The sequence below is a fragment of the Ambystoma mexicanum genome, chromosome 5p (genome assembly GCF_040938575.1).
Source record: "Ambystoma mexicanum isolate Mex_15411 chromosome 5p, UKY_AmexF1_1, whole genome shotgun sequence".
NCBI lineage: Eukaryota > Metazoa > Chordata > Amphibia > Caudata > Ambystomatidae > Ambystoma > Ambystoma mexicanum.
Genome location: NC_090930.1, coordinates 1059287777 through 1059308168, shown reverse-complemented (window position 1 = coordinate 1059308168; position 20392 = coordinate 1059287777). Strand labels below are relative to the sequence as shown.

Genomic DNA, 20392 nt, shown 5'->3' with positions numbered 1-20392 from the left:
AAGGATACCAATCAATTATAACATTTTAACATACCTTGAAAATGGTTCAGCTTTACCCACAGGAAACCCACTTCCATGCGTGTTCGTATCCACTCTCCCACAATGCACTGCTACATGGCAATCTTTTTCGTTCACTAACCTCCAGTATTCTTGCTGCAGAAGAAAGGAGATTTGACATGCTTTGTTAATATAAACTGTGGAAAGGCACATTTAACAAAATATTAGGTTGACTTATATTGAATTGCCATGTACGTTAAGAAATAGTGGTAAAGAAACAATTGTATCATAGAATTCTGTAATAAAGTTCCATACTAGAACAAACGCAAAGAAGCACAAAACAATTAAGCTTTTATAACAATCGTGCTCTAGGCCTCTACACACATGGTGATCCCAGAATTATAAAATTCCTTAATGATTTTAAACTATGGTTTTACTTTTGTGTTCTACCTTTGCATGAAAGCAATTCATGATTTGCACTACCGCAAGACAGTTTTCCCTTCAATAATAAAAAAAGGACTAAGCAGATCCACATTTGAATAGATTATTGTTCATGCAAAAAGGTCCAAGCCACTTCCATTGCACACTTAGCATTTTGGATTTGCCCATGTTAGGGAGAATTCTAAGAAATATACTAATTCCTCTCTAACTTAAAGACCTCCCAGCACTTTCACTGGACTCTAGGACTTTTTAATTTTTAACCTGGAAAGAGAGACCTTTTTCCCACTCTCTCATGTATTTTTCTGTGATTTAACACGGTTTCTTTTGGGTTTTGTAGTCTGACAAACTCCATAGGCATCATCTGTGCATTGTGACACACATCAATTTCAGTGCAGTCGCACAGGGAAGTCTCTTAGTTTTCCCAAAGGTTTAAATACCTTCTCTTGGATAAACTACTGTTTCCAAGAGCAGTAAAGTGAATTTGACTTTACTTGCAATTTGTAACTTTCTAGACCCAGCACACACTATCATCTCACCATAGGATGCTGGAGGGGTTACTTTGTATCCCCATTGTCTAGTTTCTCAAGTAACATGTTTATGTTACCCGTTCTACAATTAATGGCTGGTGGCAGTGAATTACTTGTAACTACCATTGGGAGTTTTTACTGCGGGCTACGTTTGCAGCTGCAGTAAAGCACCCATGGGTGCCCATTTTGTCAAAATGGCCCGGTCTTTTTTCGCCATTTCTTGCTGGAAAGGTCCTTCTCGAGTTTTACTCTGCACAACAAACCAGGTTTGGTCCCTTTGTTCATTTTGTCTTTGGCAGGATTCACGAGTGAAACCCACCTCTGGCTCCAGTATGTCTGGCAGGGGCAGTGAGGGAGATGCCCAGAACTCCCTGTGCTTAATCCCCTTGGTTACAGGAATGCACCCAAAAGGTGATTGGCCGGCTGGGTGTCCGGCAAGGTGATGGACAGCTAGGCTGCAATGAATGGGAGAAACCTGAATAAAAGGCGAGGCTTTTTGGCTTGGAAGGCAGAGTCAACCACTGAACGAAGGAATCTGAGGAAGACCTTGGAAGAGACGCCTGCTGCAACTCGTGAACTGTTTTGCCCAGTGAAGCCCTGCTGCTGTGTTGAAGCTCCAAATTTGTTTCGACTAGAGAAGCCCTGCAAGGATGAATTCTCCCCTTGAGTTGGTGGGACCAATCAACTCCAAAGTGAACTCTTTTGGACATCCTCTCTGAGCTGGCTGTACTTCCACTGCTGCTGGCACCTAGGTGCCAAGGAGAGGAACACCAAACGCAGTGCATCACTTTTAAGACAGACCCATGCTGAAGGAAGATCACCTGGACTCCCCTTGAAGCAGGGTCGACCAACACTGAGCCACCTCAAAAGAGTGCTGGACTCCGGATGCGAGGAAAGTCCAGAGTGGTATCCAAGAGACCGCAGTGGGGCTATTTGCTGAGATGCGAGGAGCTGAAACTGTGAGGTGCCGCTGAACAGAAGTTTGTCCTTTTCTGTCACCGACCGTTCCGTTGCAGGAGTCCCCAGAAGTCCTCCCTCTTGTCCCCACGACAGCGGCACAGGGACAAAAGGATCTGCAGAGCCACACAGGAACAGAAGCCAGCTGGAACAATTTCTTCTAACCAAAGGTACTGTAAACCTAAGAGGACTTCTCTCTTGTTGTGTAGCCTTACTCGTTCTCAGTTGAGACCTGTCTTAATTGACATTGCAGAGTTGCTTGTAGCTTTGCCCCTCACGAGCCTCCCAGTTTGTGGCCCTACATTGATTCTTCTTTTTCTACGAAGACTTCTAAAACATTGTGCAAGACTTATTCACCTATGAGAAGTGCTCCAGCTCACCTAGACTTTTGTGCAAATGACATTGGCTGGCCTGGCTCCCCGAATAACTCTTCTTTCCTCTGACATTGTGTTTTACCTTTCCTTCCAGGAAGGGGTTAACTTAATTTGTGCATTGGGGGTTCAAAAGTCCTTACCTGCTTCAGAATAATTGGGCGATTTCTTGTTCTATTCTATAACCTTTTTTTCCTTTGACATGCTTTGCGGTATTGCTCGGATTTAGAGAAGCCAAGAGTGTATTTTGGAGTGTGCATTTGTGTGTTACGGATATATTTAATAATTGTTTAGTGTAAGTGTTTATTTGGAGACTTGTCACTGTGCATCTCTGCCACACTACCAACCTGTGTAGAACAGACTTATACCAAAGGTTGGGTTCCTATTGGCAGGAGGACCAGGTTGTTGTAGTGCACCCAAAGGGTACTGCTCCAAATCTTGCCTAACAGCCCATCTGGACCATCTGCATACGATCTAATCCATAAGGCTCTGTATCAGTTTTATAAACTCTTTTCTAGGTAATTACTATAGTGGAATCTTTTGATAAAATAATCCTGAATTTTAAGGCGCTCCTATTCTTTTACGAAAATACTGGTGACGGACAAGGAGTCCCCATAAGTAAGGTTATTCATTTGACTTCAGGATATCTTTTCAGGATAAAGGTGTTTAATAACTGTTGATTGAGTACAGAGTTCAAGAGGCTATCTTTCAAGCCAAAAACCTTGGCATTCAAGCAGCACTCTTTCTTTTAGAGTGATAGAATTTTACAATATTTTCATTTGATATGTTTGGCCTGGAGACGTCAGAAGCTTGAGATGGGGAATAGAAATCTGAGCCTTGCAGCCTGGACTTTAAATCAGTGGCAGTATAAATCTTATTGATTAGATTCAAGCTAGTTTTCTAAGACTCATGACTCTGGGCCAACCCTAGCCCTCTGTTACTTCGCAATTAAAATTGGTATTCTTGGTCCATACAAAATCATTTGGGCTATTTAAGCCTGTAAACCTTAATCACTGACAGGATGAAGGTGGCCCGACTGTTCAAGCAATGCGCCAGAACTGTGGTTCATGTATGCTCGCCAGACTTTTTGCTTGGCCTGAACAGTGGGAGTTTTCAGTTACAGTGGAAATCCTCATCTCAGGCCTAACTAATGGTGCAACTCTGAATTGTGCTATTTCAGACCTAGCCTCTCAGCATTGGTTGTCCAAATGTTTTCCTATGCGAAGGACCTGGCTTAGTTCGGTGTGTAAACCCCAGGAGATGAAGGCGAATAACCAGGTAAAGTCACCCAAGTACTTGTCACTCATTTTTAATAAGGCTGCATAACTGTTCGAAAACAGAGTTCCTGTGTGCCGCTCTTGCATACGTAATGGTGGAGAGGTTCACAGCTTAAATGTACTTCCTTCTGTTTCATTAAGCTCATTAAGACAAGGGTTAATGCAACAAAGTACTGCTCTGGTGTGTATTTAAGTAAGACCTCTAGGGTTGAAGACTGAGCCCACATCCAGAGTGTTTGACTGAAAACATGCCCATGGAAATATAAAGGAGTCGGCCAATCCACAAAATGAGTCACAAAATGTTTGGTTTTGATTGAAGGCTGAATTTGCACTCCGCTTCCAAAACTGCTATAAGAGAAGATGAAGTACGTATTCTCCCAGTCTTTTATAGAGTGCTAAGCTACAGTGGATCGGGAAGGAAAGGAGGACACAATGTTTGTTTGATATCCGTACTTTGGTTAATTCTAGTTCAACAATTAATTTTACAAAGATAGACTGCAGTCTTGTAGTTGCTTCTCAGACTTTCTTCATGACCCAGCGTTTCACTTGGAAATATTATAGGCCATCAAGTGATAAGTGTTTGCTTGTTTAGAACAATTTAATTTCTCTGTTTAAAATAGATCAGCAGTACAACCGCTTTGAAGTTTAAAAGAGCTAAAAGGCTGTGGCGTGTGAGGCGGAAGAAAAGGAATAGGTTACTTACATGTAATCCTATTCTGCAGCATTGGTGTCTTTCATAGATTTGCATGCGGTTTGAATATTCCCCGTCAGACTGGGAATCCTCAAAAATTTAAAGCAGTTTAATTTTACATTTAAAACCGCAGCTGCAGGAAAACATTTCACTCACAAACAGATGGCGAAGTACAGCTTGGTAGACCCTTGACTCCTCCATGGAATCTGTCGTTATAGTAAAACTTTGTAAAAGTATGAAGTGATCTCCATGTAGCCGCCTTGCAGATATTCAGCAGCAGAACACGGGAGAGAAAGGATGGTGGCAGAAACGGACCACGTAGATTGTTTTCTATTATTACCAAGAAAGGGGCCGTTAGCCACGTGATGACCAAACGAGATGCAGGCAGACAGCCAATGGGAAATGGAGGACTTGGATAGACCCCTGCCCATGTTCGTGGGACCAAACTCCACAAATAGTTGAGATGACCTGCGGAACTGTTCGGTGCTGGTCACATAAAACTTCAAAGCTTGTATCACATCCAAGGAATGCAAGGAGCGTTCTGCCAGAGAAGGATAATCATACCACCAAAACCAGAGGCTCATTAAGATGGAAAGAAGGAGGAACCTTGCGCGTGTAAGTTGGGTTCATGCTACGGACCACCTTGGATTTATGAAATACAACAAAGCCTGAATTTTACTTACCCTCCTGGCTGAGGTTATGGCAACCAAAAAGGTAGTCTTCCATGATAAGGTGTAAGGGGGTCAAAGTGACCACCCATCAACCTAGCGAGAACCATGTTTTACTCCCAAACAGGAGCCAGTGCTCACCTAGTGGGAAGGTACAGAATAGTCCTTTGAAGAATTCTTTAATGAGTTTGCTAGACCACAATGAATGTGCTCCAGAGGAGTGCGCAAATTGTGATGGACCTCTATCGAGGTATGAGCATACCCACTAAGAACCAGAGACAAAAAGGTACAGTAAAATGTTGTGAGCCTGCAAGGCAAAATGATCAATGCCCTTGACCCTGCACCAAACTGTGAAATGCCTCCACTTGTTCTTGTTGCAATAAATCGTGGAAGATGCTTGAGCCTTAGCCTTAACAGTCTTGAGGTAAATGGACATGTATCAATTCTAGGAATTCAGGAGCCAGGCCGTTAGCATGAGGGAGGCCAGATGGTTGTGCAGCACCACTCCCTTGTCCCTGGAGAGGAGGATGAAGAGCAGGGGCAGCTTCAGGGGAAGTGTCAACTAGAGACAGAGGAGTTGTGAGAACCAAAACTGCTTTGGCCAGACTGCAGCCGCCAATATCAGACAGCTGTTGACTAAAAACATTGAGGACTCTCGGGATGAGTGGAAACTGGGTACATGCATAAAGGAACTTGCCAGTCCACGGGAACGTGAGAGTCCTCCCCCCCACCTCCCTCTCCAGCCCCTCCACAGGCTTCTGGGTTGGTAGAACCTGCAAATGCGTCGTCTTTGGTGGCAAAGATCTATACCTGGAATTCCCCACACTTGGAAGATGCATTGAACTTGGTCATGTGGGAGCTCCCACTCATGACAGGAGCGAAGTTCCCGCTGTAGGAGTCAGTCACTGTGTTGTATATGCCACAGGGATTGGGCTTCTGCTGACAGAATGGAAGAACGGGTGCTACCTAATTTCCATATGTAAAGCATGGTGGTATGTTGATAAACCCCCGAACCAGCCTTGCCTTGGAGCTGTAGGAGAGAATACTGCTTGCAATTCCATAAAGTTAATATGCAACAGCTTCTCATTCTGTGACCAGAGGCCCCTGGCATGGTGCACGTCTGTGTGGGCGCCTCAGCCCTCCAGGGACACATCTGTCATGACTGACTTGATTGTTCGGGAACTGCAAGGGCATCCCTTGCATGTTGTGGTGAACTGACAACCAGCATAACACATCATAGAAGGGGCGTGCAAGAAGAATCGTGTCATTCCAACCACCTAAGAGCTGTTTCTAGCAGGCATCGAGAAACTCCTGGAGGAGTCTAATTTCGAAGAAGGCAGTGCTGGACCAAGGGATTGCAGGAAGACATCATCCATAAGAGGGACTTCAGGTTGCTGACCAAAGCAATTGATTTCCATGAATGCAGTTCGGTTTTCGCCAGGATGAACTTGACCCTGGTGGCAGACGGGGTGGCGATGCAGGACAATGCGTTTAGTTGTGCCCCCAAGAACAGAGCATGATGAGAAGGGTCCAAGCAGGATTTTGCATAATTGACAGAGAATCCCAGCGAGGCTGGACATTTAATCGTTGTTTACGTATGCCGACAGCTAGAGGGAGTGAAGGTGCTCTGACCAGACCGTTGTTGAGGTACAGGTAAAGATGGATCCCCAAACAGAGGTGAACCGCTGCTGGGGAGAGGCATTTGGTGAACACCCTTGGAGCATATTGAAGCCAAAGCGTGAAGCCTTAAACCGGTAGTGTAGTCCGGTCATGGTAAACCTTAAGAAATGTCTGATGACAAAGAACATACAAATACATCTCTTGTAAATCCAGTGAGGATGGGAAATCCCCTTCTGCAGTTGGCCCAGAATGTGCTGTAACATTACCATCCGGAAGGTTTGAGACCAAATGAACTGATTGAGTAGAACCAAGGCCCAATATAGGCAGGCCCCCAGTCTACTCAATGAGTTCATTCGGCATCTAACCTTCTGGATGGTCACATCACAGCACATTCTGGGCCAGCTGCAGGTAAGATCTAAGGTTCAATATAGGCCTCCAGCCAATGGACATTTTACTTACTAGAACGTATCTTGAGCAAACACCTTGAACCACTGTGCGTTGGGGAAATGTTTCATCACTCCTTTGGAAAGGAGGGACTGAACTTCATGCTGGAGGAGCGAAAGATGTTTTTCCACTTTTGTGGATGCTGAAGGAATTTCAACGTGTGTCGGTGCTGAATCATTGGGAGCACCCATTCACCCATGGTGATGTTGAGCCACTCGTTCACAAAACTTGGGACACACCCCTCCCACTGGGGTGTCGAAGTGGAGGGGCGAAGTAGACTTCTGGTCAAGCCTGCTTGTTAGATTGGCCTCTGTTGTGAGAGGAGCCACTGTGGTGATGGTTGTCACGTTAGGCCTTATACTTCCCTCTGTAGCTGTCAGTGGAAGCAATTGCGTTAGATCGTTATGACTGTGACAGATAGGAGAGTATGTAGTCACAGGATGTGCAGTAAAAACTTGATTTTTCAGTGCAAAAGGACTGGTGTCGCTGCTGCAGGGTGCTTAGAGAGTGAGCGCAGTCGGTATCGGGTTGATGGCCTGGAGGGTGTCATCCACCTTCTTTCCGAAAACAACATTGCCACTGTAAAGGCATCTCATGTGTTGTGGTATGCAACTCTGCATGGAAATTGGTTGCTTTCAACCGTCCTGCACAGTGTAGAACAGCATAACTCCCAATCTTGCGAAAGCCGGCTTCTGCTAAATCAACAGAGACAGATATAGTGTGGTCTGAGGCTGCTTCCCCTTCACTAAAGAGTGTGAAGGCTTCTTCCTTCTGGTCATCCGATACGAAATCCAGGATGAACCCATCTTATACCACAACTCCCTCTCATAGAGGGACAGGATCCCCATGGAGTTGCCAGCCTCAATAGCAGTGGCAGCTGTGGACAATACGTTTTCCAAAACATCAAGCTTTCTCCCTTCCTTATCTGGTGGGAGAGTACACAGAGAGAAGGGGTCGACGGAACATTTATGAGCTGCAGCATATACTACAGAGTGTGGGCTTTGCTGTAGACATTTAGGGAGGGCGCTATCACAAGTCTTATATTTCTTCTCGAATATGTCCTTTTTCTTCGGAGGAGCTCTAGAGGGTTTCCTTCATGCTCAAAGGACCATCCTCCCAGATGTCATCAAGAACAGGAATGGAAAGAATATTTCCTAGCTTGTTCTCTGAAAATATGTAAGAGGCATCTGTTTGCCCTTTGGAAAGCAGGATGAACATCTTTGCAGCCCTGGACATAATGGGGCAGCCCGATTTAGCCAGGAGGAAAATCCCTGACAGGAGGGTCATCAGGTTTACCATCCCTTGGATCAGGTCGTTGAATTCATCAGTGGTGGCTGTATGGGTAGATGTACCACCTTGAGAGGCATTGTCCTCAGATTCTGTCCCAGAGTTTTTTCGGGGAGACTATGTGCCAGTGTAGGGACACGCAGGGTACGTCCAGTTAGTGAAGGAGCAGGAAACAGGCAAACCTTGCAGTGGAGGAGGTGGTATTCTAGACCAATTCCAAGACCAGAGTCTGCAATCTAGATCGAACATCCATTGACAGATTGCAGGGCTGCAGAGTATTAGGAGCATGATTTGGTTGAGGTGTAGTGGGTGCACTATGAGCATGTGTGGGTAGCATGACATTAAGAGGTTGAGCTGGCACTGGCAAACAATCCTCTTCACAGTTAGTCTCCGAGAACACACCTTGCAAGCATTACAAATAAGCATCTATGACATGCTCCAAAATGTCTTCTGCCGGTATCATGGAAGGGCCCGGAGTCCATAAGGAGTCATTGTAAAGAAAAGCCGTTTACGTTGTGATCGAGAACCAAAACTGTCTCGTGGATGGGCTGCTGACTTTGTAGTAGATGAAGTCATTGTTAAGTCTCATGGACAGGGTGGCTGCCGTAGAAGCCGATTAAGAAGTTGATGAATCACCTGATGGTGCCCGCGTGTGCAAACACGTTGCTACAAAAATGAACTGTGAATTTAGTTACATATGAATTCAGTAATCTTTACTGAAATGTGTTAAACTGAATAACCAGTTTTAATTATGTTAACTACTAGGTTTCTTTGCACCATTGTTTCTAAACATTTTACTACTTCGGTTCATGCTGAGTGGAGCGATATTTTAAATGGTCTTGCAAATATTTTTGTAGCCACTATTTAAGTTTAAAATCTATTAATATAAGTCTATTGGTTAGGCTACGAGGTCCTTTTGAGAGTTATTTCTCTTTGCAGTCTGTTTATGTCTATTCACTACAACACGAATATACTGATTACATAACGATGTGCTCACGCAGGCAGGCACCATCCAGTGATTAATGAGAAGTTTAAAATACTTGGTGCAGACAACTCTCCATGTTACGGCATCCTGTCATTTCACGATACTGTAGATGGCCCGGTTTTTCGTCTGGCTCTTTTCTTTATAATAGGCGAGTCCTTGTTTGTGGGCACTTTGGGGCTGTTTAATATCATGTTGGACTTTTGGTCTTTTCAATTCATGTTCATTTGTATTCAGATTGGCGCATTTTCATCGAATCACTAGGTACTTTTTTTTATTAAAAAGTCTTGTTTCTAACCATGGTGTGTATTTCAAATATCCACTGTATTTAGTATATTTAAATTTTACCTTTAATAGATTGGTAATTTTTCAGTACTGGGGAGTGTTTGCCCTTCAAGGTTGAATAGGGTATTTTGGCTATTTTGGTGGAATATTTTTTATTTGTGGTGTTGTACGCTAGGGGATGGTGACTCACTTTACATTTTGAGAACGTCCATTGGCAACATTATTCATCAAGTGTTTTCAATATTGCTCTACTGCACAATTGGTTTCATTTTGGATAATCGATAGGTCAACCTTTATTTGGTGACCACCAATACACAGTTTAGTTGATACATTGCCATAATATGAAATGTATTGTTGAACTAGTTGAAATACATTTAAGTACCATGCAAGCATATTTTTCTCCTTTACATTGTACCAAATTGAGCTCTCTCCCGAAACATGTGTTTTGAACTTGGAACTCTGGAATTAAAAGAAGATGATTTTTTGATTTATTAGTACCCAGCGCAGGTTTTCTCATTTGCATGCAAACGTACCGGTTGGTTTGTTTGCAAGCCTTATCTGATGGTTAGCCCGCTGATGCTTTTGCACGACCCTTGAGCTGCCCTTTTTTTTCAGGACATAATCTAAAGGTAGAAGGAACTACACGTAGTCCCTTCTCCCTGTTCCATGGCGGCCATTTTTTGTGTTTACTTTTTTTTTCAACTTACTTGAATCGCAGCCATGGAAGGAGAGAAGGGACTATTTTCTTTGTTTACTATGGCTGCTGCGGAAAGAGAAAACAGACTACGTTTTCCTGTCCACGGCGGCCATTTTGTAAACTTTTTTTCCGGCTGCGAAACGCATTGAAAAAAACCAACATTAGTAGCCTGCAAGATGAAAGGCTTAGGACCCCCACAAACCCGCAACATGTACAAACTTGGAGAGGACTCTTTAGATGAAGAGGGGTGAAATGTATGGGTACCACGCCCTACCCTGGAAGACAGTAACCCAAGAAATAGACAGGAATCTTAGTTGGGCTTTGATATTCTAAAATGTTACATGAGCAACTAGACAAAAGGGGATACTAAGTAACCCCTCCAGCAGCCTATGGTAAGATAGTGTGTGCTGGGTCTAGAAAGTCAATTTCACTTCACTACTCTTGGAAACAGTTTCACCAAGAGAAGGCATTTAAACCTTTGGGAAATCTACAAGACTTCCCTGTGCCACTGCACTGGAGGTGCTGTGTGTCACAATGCAACTATGATGCCTATGGAGTTTGTCAGACTTCAAAGTCAAAAGAAACAGAGTCCAAATCACAGAAAAATACATGAGAGTGGGAACAGGGTCTCACTCTCTCCACATTAGAGATACAAATTCCTAAAGTCCAGCAAAAAGAGCTGGGTGTCTCTAAGGTAGAGAGGAATTAGCACATTTCTGAGAATTCTCCCTAAGACCCATCGCCAGGTGCTCCTGGATCAGAGGTCCGGATATCTATTACGGAAGATAAAGTGGGAAAGAGAACAGGAAACCACCCAGAGCAGATGGATGACGAAGAGGAAAGGCTTAGGACCCCCCACAAACCTGCAACATGTACAAACTTGGAGAGGACTCTTTAGATGTAGTGGGGTGAAAAGTATGGGTACCACGGCCCTACCCTGGAAGACAGTAATCCAAGAAACAGACAGGAATCGGAGTTGGGCTTTGATAGTCTAAGTAAATTAAATGAGATCGTCCAGTGCTACATCCCAAATAAAAGCAAGTTTGATATAGTTCAGTGATTTTGGTTGCTTATTGACTCCTTGCTGCTACAGGACACTACAAAGCCATGTCTAAGAGGCCAGCCTAAAAGGCAGTGCAAACCCCAAGATGCCACTACCAACTACATTCCTGGAGGGCTACACACTTAATGATGAACTCTGCACAAGACCAGCTTCCATCAGTGATACTACTCAGGTGGGAGGTGGTGTCCGGTGAAGACTGGTTCTCAGCCATTTGCTTTGTGAACCACATGAGGACGCTGCCCGGGAACTGTGCCTGGGTCACTAGTGAGCACAGCTGAGCCAAAGAAGCAACTAAAGTTGTAGGCATGAGACACCACCAACGCTTTACACCAGCACTGGTAGGTCCGCTACCAGATACGCCTGTGGTCTGAGTGGGCATATTGGGCACAAGAGCGGCAGCAACCCTTATGTTCCCTTGCCTCGGACTTGAAAATAAATTGTGGCTGGCCTTACAGGGGTTTATGTACAGGCTTTTGCAGGCCCTCTAGACATTTTCTCAGTGGTAACCACTGCCGGACAGCATCTGACAGTGGGCCTTGTTGCTAGATTCAAGCTGCTTGCACAGCACCGCCAGACAAGTCCTGGATTTAATTCACATAGAGCACCAATGGCCTAGATTGCACATTGATGTTTCTCAGAGTTCTTGGGGCCTTTATCAGCCCATTGACACAAGAGAACATCCCAAGGGTGTGTTGCCTGTGAAAAAAGCATAGCAGGAGTACTTATCCACTTCTTCTCTATGAACGGCAGTTTTTTTGGGGGGGAATCTAGTGGAACATCTACTTCCAATGTCAACGCCTGGAGGACAGTGTCCAAAAAGAAAGTGTTTGCAAACAATAAATAGACTCCATTGACTGTCTGGGCCAAAGTCCCGAAGACAAACGTGCTGTTCTAGACATGATCAAGCTCTGTCATAAGAGGTACAGCAACTGAACACTGTGCAAGCTGAAAACACAAATTCATTTGGAGCACGATGGACCAGGCATCAGGTTGGGGATGTTGCATACGTCATGTGAAAGAATACATGTAGAGGGCAGCCCACACACACAAACTAGTGCGTTTCTTTTTAATGATCAAATGCTGCTCATCGTGCTCTGGTCCAATCCCCTATCTGGGATGATGTCCCATGAGTATGGTGTAGGATACCTAATAGTACCACATCACACAGGTACTGGCAATTGTGTCCTGCGGCTTTGTCCCATTAACAAGCTATGATTTTCCAAACTTCAGTATGAAGACCAGACTTTCTACCAGCATCGAATCCACACCTTGGGTCTTCCATCTGTTACAGTAATGGGACAGAAACAGACTACATAGTGGATTCCTAAAGAGATGAGGCAGACAATGCAAGTGACATCTTCCTAAAAGGATATGTGCCGAAATGGCTAACATGACAGACTGTAAAACATGGAAGAAAACAGGAAAATTACAAAAAAATAAACAAGCCCCAGGGGCTCACCACGTGTGCAAAGACAGAAAGATGAACATCCGCTAAGCCCCATATTTAACAATGAGTCCTAGGTTTACCATTTGGGATCAACCAGCATTAGGAATCTGAAAAGAAGAACCTGTAGCACAGATCAGGCCAGACTGAGGTACAAAGGTCTTTGTTCCGTAGATATATTATTTCCCGTTACTCTTAATGCTGATGCTACATGCAGAGATCTGCCATCCTCTCATGCAGCCAAAGCTTAACCAGACTTCACTGGATGGATTAGTTAGATGAACACAATCATAGAAGAACATGCAAATGTACAAAATTAAGTAACTTCTCATAAACTGTGCCAATTCCTCTCCATAAAATAAAGGGTACGACTAGACTGCATTTCTGCAGCCATTTCAATAATGGAAGAAAAAGAGAAATGACAGAGCAGCAGCCTTTATATCAGGGGAGAAACAAAGAACACTGACTTTAAGAGAACGTAGTGCAGCTCTTATGGTGCAGAACACTGGCAGTTCAAGTCTGTTCTTTTTGTAGACATCTAGCACTTTCATCAGGACAGTATTGCTTTGATGCAGTAAACGAGAACCCTGATCAGGTGAGGTGGTAGAGTTTGTTTATGATACCCAGGTTGACGAACTGGATTTACAAAAAAGTAGACCAGTCAATTTACGCATATGTCCTGGTATCTGAATCAGATTTGTGTGAACATTGAGCAAAAAAAAACTGCAAATCCGAAAACTATTTTTTGTTTACCCCACTTCAATGGAGATACATGTGTGGGGGGACCCGCGCACCCCTGTCCATACCTCCCTTTATATTTTTATCATTGTAACACTTTCCCCCCCAACATATATATGCTTTGAAATGGGGATTTAAACATTAGACATTTCTGGACTTGCAGTGAAAGTCTGAAATATTTTATAGTAATACCTATGAATCTTGGCAATATTGGAAAGGGTGAACTGAGCCTTTTTTCCAGATTGCTGCCTTGAAGATTTCTTAAATTGGAATAATTCTTATAGAGGCTGCAATTGTGGCCTTACCACTAGAAGAATGTGCTCTCCGTTTTCCAGGTAATGGTTGGTTGGCTTTCAGATATGAGAGGATGTGTTGGTCGTCAAATTTGACTAAAATTTGTAATAGAGTATTCCACTTACTTGATTGTAATTTGACACTAAACTTGTTTTGTCCTGCAGAGTTTGGGAATGCTATTCAATCAATTATTCATGACATAAATAAGGGTTATACGGCTAAAAGGCTTTTAGTAGTTGGTGCCATAATCATGAATCAGAACTGCAAGAGGGACTTAAAATGTTTGTGGAATCCTTCAACTGAGGTTGCAAGAGATGAATAAAAGCAGCTGACACCAGTAGTATAACATCTGGGTAAAAGGCTAAAAATCCATATTTTGGCAGAGGGACAGTGAGCTTATGTTGGCGATCGTCCTTCAGAAACAATCCCAATGTTTTTGAATTTTATTAACAAACTGGCTGAACAACCTACTTTACAGATAAATCCCATTGGGGAAGCTGCCTGGACCGATTCTACCTTCATATATGTACCTCAAAATAATCAAGGAAATCTAGGCTTGCACAGTTGTTACTTTTTTTGGCTCTTAAATGTCTCGGAAGATGACATGCATTAGCATTTCTGATGATTTTATCTGCTTAGATTCACATGCTGTGAATATAGTCCGACATCTGGTGGTAATCGCAGAGTATTGCATCTTTCTTTCGAAAATCAAAAGGGGACGTCGACATGGGCGTGACTTAACAGTATCCCTAATGTGACGTGTAGTGTACCCAAAACCCCACAATCGAGGTCCCCGCGATTTTTTTTTTTTCTGCCGTGAGGAAGCCTTATAATCCGCGTGAGCAAGTACAGAAGAGAGAAGGTGTAAGATGTCTATGTTCCTTCTACTCCACGAGGGAGGCAGGGTGGGCACATGTGAATCTAAGTAGATACAATCATCAGAAATGCTATTGCGGTGAGTAATGCAGGTCTTCATGAGGTTTTTAATCTACTTAGAATCACATGCTGTGCATAGACTAGCAAGCAGTACCCAGAGATGGTGATGGGATGTGAGAAAGAACAGTAGCAAAGATGTCTAAGCAATGCTTGTCCCACCTGAGAATCAGACCTAGAGTGTGTATCTAGGCAGTAGTGTTGTGTAAAGGTGTGTACAGAACTCCAGGTTGCTGCTTTACAAATGGACTCAAGTGGAACATTTGCAAATGAATGCTATGGTAGCTCCTGTGCCCAGAGTGGAGTGCTCTAGGCGTGAAGGGCAGGTCTCTCTTGGCAAGAGAGAAACATAGTTTAATGCAGTTCATGATCAACTTTGATAATCGCTGATTTGGAGACAGGGTCCACTTCTCTACCAGCTGCCACTGAAATGAAGAACTGGTTTGTTTTCCTTAGTGGCTTTGTCTTTTCCAGATAATAGATAAATGCTCTCCTCACATCTAGTGTGTGGAGGCTTCTTTCTGGTACGTTAGTGGGGTTTTGGAAAAAGGTGGGTAGTTCTATGGACTGGTTTACATGGAACTTTGAAATAAATGTAGGTGCAAATCTTGGGGGCGAGTGCGCAGGACTACCTTATCTTTGTGAATCATGACAAAAGGGTCCTGAACTGAAAGGGCCTGCAGTTCACTATCATTGAAGTGATCGCTACCAGGAAGGCGGTCTCGTAGGCGAGTGCGTTCATGCTTGCTTTGTGCATTGGTTCAAAGGGAGCCCCCATTATTTTTTTTTAACTCTTTTTATTGGTTTTACAACATGTTAAACATTTCCCCAATCCGTCCACCTCACTCCCTCCACCCCTCCCTCCCACCCCCCCCCCGCCCAACGACCCAAGAGGCGAATTCAAGACTTACCCTGGTCCATTCCTTTCATGGACGGGTCACTGTGGTTCACTGCAGATCTAAAGGTTTTAGGCGCAGGGGGCACCATACAATCTGAAAATCATCTTTGAGGAAAGAGTTTCTCCCCAGTCTTTTGCGAAGTAGTGCACGTTATTGTTCAAGGCGTACGTCGCCCATTTCAGGGCTATGCGTTCCCATATTTTCCGCAGCCAATCCTGCAAGGTGGGTACATTTGTGCTTTTCAATCTCTGCACTATTATTGTCATAGCGGCCAGTGTTAGAACCACTCTCGCTTTTTCTCGCCGGGTTCCCTCGCTGCCATCCCCCCCTTTGATTCCTAGTAAGATCTGTTCCAGTGGCCTTCTTCCCCCTGGCCCATAAGCCTGGTCCTGCGCCCACTGCACCTCCCTCCAGAATGGCTCAATTTTTGGGCACCTCCACCAGATATGATCCGCTGTGCCCTCCTTCCTGCACCCCCTCCAGCACTCCCCTGATGTTCCCGGGTATATCCTGTGGAGGTGGGCTGGTGTGTAGTGCCAGCCGAAGAGTATCTTGTACCATGCTTCTTGCAGCTGGGATGCTCTTGCCAGTTTGGGTACCTTCCCCCACAGTCTCTCCCATTATTCCCTTCCAATGTCCATTCCCAGAGACTGCTCCCATCTCTGCATGTATGGCTATTGTTGCCAAGGGGTAGCGTTATCTCATATCCTGTACAAGTTAGAGATCAACCCTTTGGTTCCATCATTGGATAGCAGGAATATTTCAAACAGCGTTCCCTTTCTGACCACTGCCTCATTTCGTGATTCAGGGAGGCCTCATTAATCTGGTAAGTACCACATTCAGGTCCCACCCGGGAGCTGGGTTTGAGATAAAGGGATGGATCCTCTTAACCCACTCCATAAACGCTTTAATTTCTGGAATCTTCCCAAAACAAGGTTTCGTGGTGGACGTGGTGTACGCTGAAAGCGCTGCTAGGCGGACCTTCAGGGAATTGAAAACCAGCCCTGATTCTAACAGGTAAGTTAGGTACAGGACAATAGGTTTTGGTGTGCAATTAACAGGATTGATGCCCTTGTTATTACACCAGATAAAGTGCTTGCATTCATTGGAGTAGCAGTGTCTGGTATTTGGTTTCCGTACTTCCCACAGTATGTCCAAACATGTTTGCGGGAGTTGGAGGTGCCCAAACTCTGACTTCAGGAGACAGGCTGCTAAATTGAAAGTTTGAGGCCATGGATGTAGTGTCTCTTCCCTTGTTTTGAGACAGCATGTTGTAATGCCATGGCAGTCTACTGGGAGGGGAGACTGACATTGTCATGAGATGGGAGAACCAAGGTTGGCGGGGCCACCAGAATCATTCTGACTGGCTCTTGGTGCATCTTGTGCACTAGTCTTGAGCAGGGGAATCGGGGGGAGGGGGGGGCGGGGGGGGGGGGTGGTCGGGAGAAGCGTACACAAATTTCCCTGACCATGTTATCCAGAGACTGTTACCCTTGAAGCGGTTCTGAGGGTACCTGCAGGCATAATCTGTGCATTGTGCGTTCTCCAGAGTTGCGAACAAGTCAATCTCTAGGAATCCCCAGTCTGTGAAGACGTTGAGTACAATGTCCTCGTGTAGTTGCCATTTGTACTCTACGGGAAGGGGGATGTCCCTGCTGAGTACATCCGCCAGAAGATTGAGTTCCCCTGGAACGTTTTGTGATGGGAGGAACAGCTTGTGTTTGAGAGCCCATTTCAATATGTTCTGTGACAGTTTGGTCATCCCTAGAGAGTGAGTTCCCCCTTGTTTGTTCACGTAATACAGGGCCATAGTACTGTCCGTGTGGACTAGAATTGTCTTGCCCTGGAGGTGTTTGAAAAGCCTTCAGAGCCTTGAACATTGCTAGCAATTCCAACAGGTGTATGTGGTTGGATGCTACCGCGGGGACCACACGCTGTGCGCAGTCTGTTGAAGGAGGTGAGGCCCCCCCCGGCCAATCAGAGATGCGTCTGTGGTAATGGTGGACTCGTGTACAAGCGCAATATTAATAAAATATCATCATTACTGCGGGGGTGGTGAAGGTTTTTCCCCCTGCAGAAGGTTCTCCCTTGACCACATCTACAGAGACTGAACAAGGGCTGCAGAGACAGCCAGTAGATCATCCCATTGTTCGCTCCCATGACACCATTGGCTTGAGAGCCACTCTTGCAAGGGACTCATGCCCAAATGAGCGTGAGGTACTAGGTAAATGCAGGAGGCCATCATTCCTAATAGCCGCATGGCTCGGAGTATGGTCACCACGTGACTGGCTAAATAGTGAGGGATCTGGAACAGCATGTTTTGCACCCCCTTGTTAGAGGGAAAGACGAGGCAGTCTTTGGTCTGAATTAGAGCCTCCAAAAACTGTTTTATTTGGGTGGGGTCTAGACTAGACTTTGTTGATCGAGAAGCATAGGCTAAGAGGAGATCTACCGTCTTCTGGCTATTAGGCATGTTCAATACAAATCCCGTTATGAGTCAGTCGTCGAAGGATAGACTGGAACAGACTGCCTGCACAGGTGAGCAGCTACTACCACCAGTACCTTTGTGAACACCTGTGTAGCTGAGGTGATGCTGAAGGGAAGAGCCTTGAACTGATAGTGGGTGTCTTCTATCATGAACCTTAGGTACTCTGTGTGCTGGCAACATTGAAATATGAAAGTATGCATCTTTCAAATCCAATGTGGCCATGTAATCCCCCTTCACCAGCAATGGGATCACTTCCTGCAAATGTTGTAAATTGCATTTTTTTGCGGTTTGACATATTTGTTTGCTGGGCGCAGATCTAACAGGGCACATGGTGAGATCCTCTCTGGGTATAAGGAAGTACACTGAATAAATACCCTTCTTTACCTGGTGAATGGGGACGACTTCTACGGCGTCGTTTTCCACAGGGGTCCGCACCTCTTCCAGCAGGATTTGCATTTTGGATTGAGCTAAAGACTTGGTTGAGACTCTCCGAAGACATTCACCCAAGAACAAATCAAAGGGCTGTGCTCGTGCTGGTAGAGAGTTTCCCAGACCCCCCCTTGTTGTGCTGGTGACAGGCATCTACTCTTTGGTGGGCGATATCGAGGTGACAGGTGGAACTCTATGCAATAACCGTGGATGACGGTCTTTAGCACCCTCTGCTTTGATGTGATCCCCTCCCACAACAAGCACCAGAAATATTCTTACTGATTAACAAAGCAAAAATAAAATGTCTTAAATCTCATGATCAGACGTCCGTTCAAACTTAACCTTGAAGGGTAATCCAGCACAGAGCTGAGGTCCTGTTCGGGCTATTTAAGAGCATATTGCTGCTTAAAATGCTTCCACCTTCCCTGAAGTCCGAGTTCATCATTCCCTTCTATAAAAAAAGGTGAGCACCACTTACCATCTAAATATCAATCGATAACGTTACGTTACTGGACATTTTAAATAACAATCATTGCCTAAAAACCTTAAAAAACAAAATGTTATTTTAATCAATACTAAATTCACTTCTCAATACGTTTGGCAACTTACTGCCAAACTCTATAAAGAGCTATGTGCAAAGATCTGTTATTTGAGTTTAAACAATAATGCCAAAAGCAATATCTCAAAAAACACTCCGTCATGACCTGCTTCACGGTTTCGGTTATAGTTTTATTTTGCACATACAGTGGAACCTTTCACCTTTTGGCACTTTTAACATAGAACCATATACACCCAAAACCGGTAGGCAATTTATTCTCATTAATAGCATGAACCTACGAACAGCCAGGGACAGACTTAATAACAAGTAGGGAATTGTATATTTGTAATCTACGCACAAAACATCCCCATAGGTTTTTAGTTTGACCAAGTGTATAAAATTACAATCCCAATCCCATCTCTCTATCTTTGCTATAAATGCCTGTTTCAGTGTACCAAAGTCACATTGCCAATCAGGGTTTCACAATACCCATTTGCAAATTCTTATCACAAAATCAGTATATCCATTTTATTTATGATATTTCCTATTAGTGATAATAAAGGGCATGGGACAGCCAAAGGCAAACCTAGAATTTACTTTCTAAATGTGCCTTCAAGAACTTCAAGCCATTGCCAGTTCAATGATAATGCCTCAATTCCACATAGGATTGCTGCACAAAAACACTGTTAATATATTCTGATAATTCCTTCTAGGCAATTCCTTCTTTGTTTAGAACACTTTGCAATAAAATAAATAAGTTGCGTAGCCTTCCTACTTAATTCGACATATCCCTTAGTGGAATTTACATCTACACCCAGGTTATTTATAGGTTTCAACCCTTAAACAGCCATGTGCCCCACTTTTTGCTTTTTCTCTCGTTGCCCCTAAATTGAATAAGGCCCTTTCACTCGATATCTATGCCTCCCCCTCACTCCATATTGTCTGTTCCCGTATTAAAGCACACCTTTTGACCTCTCTTGCTTCCTCTTAACTCTCTCTAATACTGCATTTGTTATCCATCCTCATCATTTCAGATACCGATTTACTTTTTCACTGATGTACAGCGCTTTGGCAATAAAATACAAACTAAAGTAAAGGCATTTCCTTCAAAACGGTTTGGCTTCCTTATGCCAATGATTTGGTCATATGAAATCAACCACTCATTTGCCTACAAAAGTCTTTAGCAGCTCTGGATAAGCATATAATAAAAAACAGTTTGGTGATAAATATTTTTAAATCGAAAGATTTGGCCATCGCTGCTCCTTCAAAAGTCAAGAAGTTTACCTGGAAATTAAAACGGTCCGGTGTAGAGAAAGTAGAAG

General features: G+C 44.1%; 1 protein-coding gene across 3 annotated transcripts in view; it reads right to left on the bottom strand.

Moving 5' to 3' along the window:
- The window catches only part of JARID2 (jumonji and AT-rich interaction domain containing 2), a 1398385-nt gene that overhangs the window by 312887 nt on the left and 1065106 nt on the right, over positions 1–20392 (bottom strand). For all 3 annotated transcript variants that reach the window (XM_069613558.1, XM_069613560.1, XM_069613559.1), the window contains one exon: positions 35–153. In XM_069613558.1, coding sequence (XP_069469659.1) covers positions 35–153 — 119 coding nt within the window. The remainder of the gene's footprint in view (positions 1–34; positions 154–20392) is intronic.